At 39.3% G+C, this 8,532-nt stretch overlaps 2 protein-coding genes across 2 annotated transcripts; both read right to left on the bottom strand.

Annotated features, from left to right (window-relative positions):
* Positions 1–1,357: 1,357 nt before the first annotated feature.
* BT62DRAFT_622925 (uncharacterized protein) lies at positions 1,358–1,677 on the bottom strand. The gene is made up of 2 exons (XM_043181645.1): positions 1,608–1,677; positions 1,358–1,556 (listed from the first exon to the last, which is right to left on the bottom strand). Exons 1-2 carry the CDS (start codon positions 1,624–1,626, stop codon positions 1,423–1,425), a joined length of 153 nt encoding a protein of 50 aa, XP_043043581.1. The 5' UTR covers positions 1,627–1,677; the 3' UTR covers positions 1,358–1,422.
* A 498-nt stretch (positions 1,678–2,175) lies between these two features.
* BT62DRAFT_1050467 (ribosomal protein L1) lies at positions 2,176–3,153 on the bottom strand (the record flags this gene model as incomplete). Its single annotated transcript, XM_043178518.1, has 7 exons — positions 2,176–2,232; positions 2,260–2,273; positions 2,336–2,500; positions 2,556–2,671; positions 2,732–2,845; positions 2,898–3,056; positions 3,116–3,153. The coding sequence occupies 7 exons, from the start codon at positions 3,151–3,153 to the stop codon at positions 2,176–2,178; spliced, it is 663 nt and encodes a 220-aa protein (XP_043043580.1).
* Between the last annotated feature and the right edge of the window lie 5,379 nt (positions 3,154–8,532).

Raw genomic sequence — 8,532 nt, 5'->3', positions numbered from 1 at the left:
AGTGATTATAATCAAAGAGTGTTTTTCTTCATGTTTGAAGTTTGGCCACCTAATTGAACCATGGGATGGCTCAGCCCAAACACTCAGGCCTCTGGGTTTATATCGCATAAAGTTGGACTGTCACTTTCAAAATTCCAATATGGATACAAATGAGCTTTGCATTGAAAAAGATGAAATGCTCATTCTGAGGGAATCTACACTCTTGTGAGTACGACTGTATCAGCGATGCCATTAACCACACAAATAGGGCCTACCAGTTAAACAGAGCAAGTAACCTTTTGTGTGCCAAATAACAAGATAGCCAAAATTGGCACTAAATGCAGCAGCAGCAGTCAGCATATAAGCAAAAAAACTGGGCTTGGGCAGTGCAAGAAGTTAGCATATATAATGCCAGGAGAATATTCCAAGTGGCATTAGACTCTATCTGATGTGTGGCTACGAATGATGCCAGGCTACATGATGAGATAACATCAAGTCACAAGGGATACCACTCTATTTGGAGAGATGCACATACTCAAGTGTGGCTAGTGGAATCATTGTGAAGCAAACAAGGTGAATGATCATTGAGAGGGATACCCATCTGCTACAGCTGTCTTTAGCTTTATCGACACAGTACTACTGGAAGACAGTTCAATTGAAATACAGTAGATGACCCATCAGCCCTGCTGTGGATTGTCTATAAGTAGAGGGTTTGGGATGTGAGAGATGGTCAAGTACCTTCAAAGAGAATGCAGGAGACAGCCAAGGGGAACATTACACATAGCATAACTACAAGTCTAATGTTGATTAACGTTTTTGCAAAGGATGAGAAAAAGCAAAAAAAAAACCAACTGTGCTATGGTGTTGCTATGACAGTACATGTGAGATGATTCCCAGGATATTTGAGTGGGATCCTTGATCAGCTGCAGATGTAGGATGGATAGCATGAGCAAGAGGCCTAGAGATCTGCTTCTCACAATTGTTTTTACTCACAAATGCTGTTGTCATGATCATCAAGACCCAGAGAACCCAAGGTGTTAAGACCATCTGTTTGATTGTTCATAAGTGACTGTTCATGGATATCCAGAGGGCAGTACTCATGTCATGACAGACTATGGAGACATTGGATCCACCAATGGTTGTATTGCAAAGTTCCAAGTATATCTGATCTGAGGTGTTAGTACATGCATATCTCCCATTTTCAAACAGACTTTTACATCTAGAATGAAATAGAACCCCATGCTTGCAACTCTGGACACATAATTAGCACCAAAAAAAATAAATAAACAAAACACCAAGCCCTTACAGCAGAGGCACTGAATACACCAATAACATTTGAGAAAGACACATTCTAAAATGAGGTTCATTGCAGAAATGATCGTTCATGAGGTATAGGTACAAGAACATGAAAATCATCCAAGATATTATCAGACTGTACCATGTTCACCTGCACTTTATTTGCTTGGAAAGAGCTGCCAGGAGCAGTACTGCAAGGAGGAGCAAAAATCCAAGGAAAGACAATGCATCATAGATATGTACAACAAGGATCAGAGAATCATCCAAGGAGTCATTAGCATCTATGACAATGATAATTCACTATCGAGATTGAAAGGAGCACATAAACTTACCATTGGTCATCCAAGTCATGGTTGCTGTATGAGATGCAGCCCTTCTAATTCGATGTAATTTATCTCTCCCACACCTCTACAACCCTGGCATCTGAAAGCCATAGGAAATATTACCAAGAATTACATACCACTGCACTGCCAGAGCCTCCTCCACTTCTCATCTCAGTATGAAGGCTGTGGTATATAGAATGGTTAGAATATGTATATGATAAAAGATGAAGCTATACCTGATATTGATGAGTCTTCCCCCCCTTCTGTGATACCATCAGAAGTGTACATCAATCTGAGAGGTCAACAATACTCAAGTTCAAAACTTCAGTTTTAGCAACCCATAGTGTTGCTACATTAACAACAAATGTATGATTATAAAATAATATCTTAATAAACATAGTGACAAGAGATGATAAACCATGCAATCATATCAGCTCCCAATCGGCCTTCCTCCTCTGAAAGCCATTGGTACAAGCATGCAGAGCTTCATAGAATGTATTACAGCCATGCAGGTTTCTTATATCTATCACCACCCATCCATCTTAGAAAAAATCAAAATTTATGTTTGTTTCCCTTATTAGGAGACATAGACAGGCTTGCCCATGGCAGTCTTGATGTGGAGGGACTTGATGTTCTGTCAGTTCTTCTTGAGAAGAGACACCAGAAAGTTGATGCCTACCAAAAAAAAAAAAGGATAAGCATCCAGTTCAGGGACCTCAGGTGGGGAAGATACATACTGAGCATGATGTTGGCGAGGACTTGGTCCTCAGTCATTTGGACATGGCTGATGGTGATGCCCAAGCACAGAACCTTCTTGAGCTGGAACTTGATGGTAGAGTGGACCTCTGTTAGCTTATTGGAAAGGTCTTCAGCATGCGACACTGGTGTGGAGAAATTTCCAGCTGCATATTTGTTAGCCTCACAGTGTTCATATGAGATGAAGAGTCGGTAACAAACCCTTGGACAAACCGGGACCCAAGAGATGAGGGATCTGCTTGATAAGAGTCTCAGAAGCTAAGAAAGCATTGTACTTCTTAGTGAGCTTCTTGACAAGCTTCTTGTTTTTGTTAAGCCTGCATGTACCTCATCCATAAAAAAAAATCATTCAGTGCTGGCTCCAGCAGATCACTCACTTTTTCAAATCATCAATGGACATGTACTCGAGCTCAACCTGTTTGGCATGATCAATGTCAGCAGCATCAGCAAGAATGCAAATGGACATCCTGAGATGAGGAACATTGGGGAGCCTAGGATTACATGTTCTTAGTGACCTCTAAGGCAAAATAACAAGCTACACACTTAATGGTTCTGCTGAAATGCTTATCCCTCCAAGGGTCATAGTTCTTCAGACCAATCTGCAATTCAATGGTCTCAACAAACTTCCACTTCTTCTCACCATTGGCTTCAGTGAGAACATCTTTTACAAGGCCCCACATGCTTGACACTGAAAGTTTACTACTGTTGGAAAATGTTCAGAAAACAGCTAGAATGAATGAAGGTACAGTTGACTATCTCACAATGCATGATGTTGAAATGCATAATTCTGACTTTGCATATGGATTGGGCTGGAATGCAGTTGGAAAGTAGAGAAATAGGCTAGAAATGCATATGGTTTTAGTTAGGAATATGCATTGTCAGATCCAAAATTGTAGTAAGCCAATATGACATTGTGCATATATTAGAACAATAAAGAACATAATTTGTTTGTATAGACTATGACAAACACAAAAAAATTATTATAAAGTGATGCAGCCTATATCTCTATAAACATGCCTCCTGAACCAACATGAAAACCATGTGCTAAACCTGGAAATCCATATGAGCATACAAAACAGAAGGAGAAAGTTCCAAGGTACACATTATCAGCTCAGATGCCAAAGCAGATCTCTTGCCTACACCTCACAACAGGAGACTGGCTTGTAGTATTCAAATATGTTGATAACCATCCTTCCCATCAACATGCTGACATTGTGGCACATTTTGCAAACCAAAAGAAAGATGCACTGCTCTTTACTCAACCAACTCTTTCACAGAAACTGGCATCTCATACAAAAATTGAACAGCATGCAAACAAGAACCCTAATGCTCTATCATTCAAAAAGTCTTGCATTGTCATCTGACCTGATGTGGAGCATGCTGTTGCATCCTGATATCAGAATATGCAGCTCCAAGATAAAACTGTGACTGATGCAATGCTAATAGAGAAGCAAAATTAGATTGAAAATCTGATGAATATTCCAGAGGATCAGTGTTTGAAAGGAGAGGGATCATTGAGATCATTATGCAAGGCATGGAGAAGCAGGCTCAGTGGATATGGTGGCAGTGGAAAAAGAATGTGTGCACCTTCACAGCATTATAGTGAAATATGCAATGCAGGACAGATGGAATATTGATGAATCTGATCTTGTCATCTTTGCCATCCCAGATCATACCTTGGCATCTGATCCTATAAGTAGATGGAAACAGGACAAGTTCCACATCACCATGTGTTTTGCCATGAATGCAGATGGGAGTGAGCAGATGCCAGTTGTTTTTATTAAAAAGTCCAAGCAACTATAGTGTTTCAAAAAAAAGAGTCTAACAGCAATAGGATTCTATTATTAGAATAACAAGAAGATCTGGATGACAAGCAAAATATTTACAGAGTGGGTGAAGATGTTTGATTTAAAGATGAAGAGGGAGATGCGACAGGTTCTGCTGACCTTGGATAACTTTCAAGAGCATTCCATCACTTATACACTCTATAACACAAAGCTGGAGTTCTTCAAGCCCAACATGACTCTATATATCCAGCTGCTAGATGCTGGTATTATCTGCTGCTTTAAGGTATATTATCAGAATACTATGTGTATTTATGCACTTGATCTCGATGATCTTAGAGAGTCTGAGATCTTCAAGCTTGATCTCTTTAAAGCTATGACTATTGCTTGTAATACTTGGGCAAATGTCTGCAGTGAAACAATAGCAAACTGCTGGAAACACACTGGTATAATGCCTGATAATATATCTGAGTCACAGTCCATCACACCATCCAATGATTTCTAAGACATCTTACTCCTCAAGTCTGCATGGAACCTTATTCATGACTTTGCCTCAACAGACAATACATGCTTTCAGGGATTGAACAAGCATTGCAGGATCTGCTTGGAAACCAATATGCTGATGCTGACTGGCATCCTGCTCTTATGGCTGTTATGAATGCAGAGAATGATGTTGGTAAAGCACTGAAGGCAGTCAATCAGTTGGCTCTTTCATCAGTCAAAAATGAACACATCTTTCACCCAAATTGCCCCTATTCAACAGCTCCAGACAGCAGAGATAATGTTGAAGGACCATCTTGTTGAATTGAAACAATGAAATCACATGTTTGATCCCATTCCAACTATTGAAGAGATGGTTAGCCCTATTGCAGAAGAGTATACTGAAGATCTTGAGGCAATGCCAGCAGATGAGATTGTTGCTGCTATCAAGCATGATATTATAGTAGAAAATAGGGAAATAACTGTCATTGATGATGATGAGGAGGAAGAGGAGGAAGAGAAGGGTGAGGAAGAACAGACCTTAATAACTACAAGAGAAGGATTTGAGCTTATTTGAAAGCTGGAGGCATTTTGTGTTTCACAAGGTGACCAGAGTGGATTAGTATCACAGCTGAGGAAGTTGAGAGGAGCATTATTCAAGGAGATGTATAGAAAGCTGACCCAAAAGCCACTGACAGCATTTTGGGGCAATGATGACATTGTCACATAAGTCACATGTCACATCATGTGCTATTTTGGTTCTGCATAAATCTATAAATGCATATGATTTTGGTGTCTTCTGATCATATGCATTATGAGATAGTCAACTGTAGTTAAATATAAGGGACAATATTGATAAGACTCCTATGTAGTAGTCATGTTTCATGACAAATAATCATACTATTTGAGTTCTAAAAGTGGTTTATGCTGACTAGTGGATCTAGAAATCTCAGCCAAAGCCTCACTCCAATTCATAGGTTCAGAAACACTTTATTGCTGTCAAGGATATTTGACTAAATGAACTGGCATGCCTGTAATAGCCATTGATCATAATTAGAGGAATAGTCTGAGGATGTTAATGCTGATTATAATAGATCCATATCACACTAGCCAGCTCTAGACCCTGGTCTGATGCTCTGTTATTCAATTCTAAGTTCTGTTTTGAGTCTGCTATAATGCTAGCCATTTGAACTTAGATGTTTCATGCTTTGACCAGTATGATCATGACTTCACTCCATGAGCTCTTTGTCTTCTGTCTCTAGTTTGAGGCATTAATGAGTTTCTCTTCTACTAGTGACTATACACTGCCAGTCACAGCTGATTCAGAGTTACTAGTATGACTAGCTGATAAACTTAACCCACTAGTGGTATCATGTCTAAGTCCTATCCTTACTAGTTGTCTACTGCTTTGCCCATCAATCTGAGACCTTAACTATAATCCTGTTGAATACATCAGCATAGAGCAGACCTGCAATAGAATTGTTCTAAAATCATAAAATCTGAGTGTGAATATGCAGTCAGCATATCACTGCACTGTGGTGACTACACCAGATAGAAATATAGTCAGCCTGGTTATGCAACAGGGAGATTGCAACACACCTATGGCATATCAAGCCTTAATGAATCACCTATTTTCAGCATATATGAGGGTCTTTGTGAATGTTTACCTTGACAATATTGTGATGTACTTGAATAGCTTAGAGGCCCATGTTCAGCATTGCAGAATTGTGTTTGATATCCTTCATCATGAATAGCTTGCTATACCTGTTCAAAAAGAAGTGTCATGTTCTAAATCCTGAAATCAATATTCTTGAACATATTGTGGATTGCAATGGAGTGCATATAGACTCTGTAAAGGTTGACTCCATAGCAGCATGCAAAGTTCTAATGAATTGAGATCTCTTACATGCATTCTTAGGTTCTGTTGGATATCTGGCTGATGATGTGGCAAACATACAGATTCCTATAGGTGTGTTACATGGACTAACAGAGAATACAGTTCTTTTCCACTGGACAGCAACTCATCAGTGGGCTTTTGAGGAAGTCAAGAAACATGTATAAGATTTTCATAACCATAGTCAAGTACCTCTCAACTATTTGGATGATGCTCTGGCAATTAATCTGATCACAGATACCAGCTTGACTGGAATTTCAGATGTCATCAGTCAAAGTAATGATTGACACAACATATGTATGGCTGCATTCTTTTTAGCCAAGCTAAATCCAGCACAGCAGAATTATCCTGTATATGAGCTTGAAATGTTTGCAGGCATTGAGACAATGTGTCACTACTGTGACATCTTATTGGGTTGCCACTTCAAATAGTATACAGATTATAAGGAATTAATTCACTTACTGAGGCAGAAAAACTTATCCAGGTGTCAGGCTTGTTGGATTGAGTTAATTGGAGACTATAATTTTGAAGTGATCTATATACCAGGAGTTGAAAATATCTTGAGTAATGCTTTATCCCAAATATATGCAAACAACAGCTCTGGAATGGTGCAGGCTGAATCAGAGTTTACCACTCATGACAAAGACTACTCATCTGGTGAGACAAGCATGGACAACATTCTTTCTGATAAGACTGGAGGCTGTGGCCATATGTGTTGCTGCCACTACAAATAACTCTTGGTCAAACCTGCCTAAGAAACCACAGAAAAATGAATCTGCTAATGCATTTGCCAAAAGAATGACTGGCAAAGTTTGTCTTGTGGACTCTCATCAAGCTGAAATGGTGGAAAAGGAGGTTGGTAGCTTGACAACTCAAGATTCAACCTCTTCCAGTGCTAGCCAGAAGAAGAATAATGAGAACAATAGTATCTCTATATAATTGGCAAACATGCTAGCTGACAGTCTGGAAAATGTTCCTGTAAACTCAAATGTTCAATTCAATCATGCCTCAGTATCTGATTCTCAGAATCAGGTGGCTGACCATGACATGGTCAATGACACACTAGACCCTTCATTTACAGCTCTGCTGTTCTCTCATCTACTTAACAATGATTTGCATGGTCTAAATACCAGTTTGCTCTCTTCAACAACACCAATTACTTTGATTGGGTTTATACCCAGTGCATGGATCTCACCAAGAAGAAGCTCTGAGCTGTCACTGATAGAAACAAGCCCAAGCTGCTTGGGTCTCTTAACTCCAATGCAGTAAAGAGTTGGGTTAGATGAGATGAAGAAGCTCTGGCTACTACTGTCAGCAATATCCTCCCTTTCCAATATCACCTGACTTGAAATGTGACTTCAGCAAAGGAGGCCTGAGACAACATCAAGTTCTATCATACCACTGAGGGTCTTGAAAGTGTCATCACAATATGGAGACAGCTTATTGGGTTGAAGAAAGCTAGAGAGGAGATACATATAGGAGACCATATTGGGGATATTTAGATGATCATTGATAAGCTGAAGACTTTAGGCAAGATATGTACAGATAGATTAGCTATTCCTTTTATCATGAAATCCCTTTTCCATTCATATGACAATCTCATTGTTGCACTCAACAACAACCCTCAGCATGCCAACCTCTCCTATATCATTTCTTGCATCCTCAATGAGGAAACTCACTAATCCAAGAGAAGACTGATTCTCTTCACCATTTTGCACTTACCACTAACTTTAATTGATTCTATTTGCCAATTGACCAATCTATGATTACCTGCCATAGTTGTGGTCAGAGAGGTCACTTCAAGAATGAGTGTGAGACATTTCTCTTTAATTAGATCATCATACTGACTACCTCAATGGTGGCATGGGCTATCAGGTCTTATGATGAGGAAATTGTCCTTTAGACTGATATCCAGAGATTATAGTAACAGTGAGAGATTGATTTCTTTATATTCACCTATTTAATACCCTCTTTCATCCTTTTCATTTCAGACTCTCAAGATGCTGTGAAATAGTGGGAG

This window comes from Guyanagaster necrorhizus (genome assembly GCF_019112545.1).
Source record: "Guyanagaster necrorhizus MCA 3950 unplaced genomic scaffold BT62scaffold_5, whole genome shotgun sequence".
NCBI lineage: Eukaryota > Fungi > Basidiomycota > Agaricomycetes > Agaricales > Physalacriaceae > Guyanagaster > Guyanagaster necrorhizus.
Note: the sequence above shows the minus strand (reverse complement) of the source record. Positions and strands in the feature narration are given on the sequence as shown.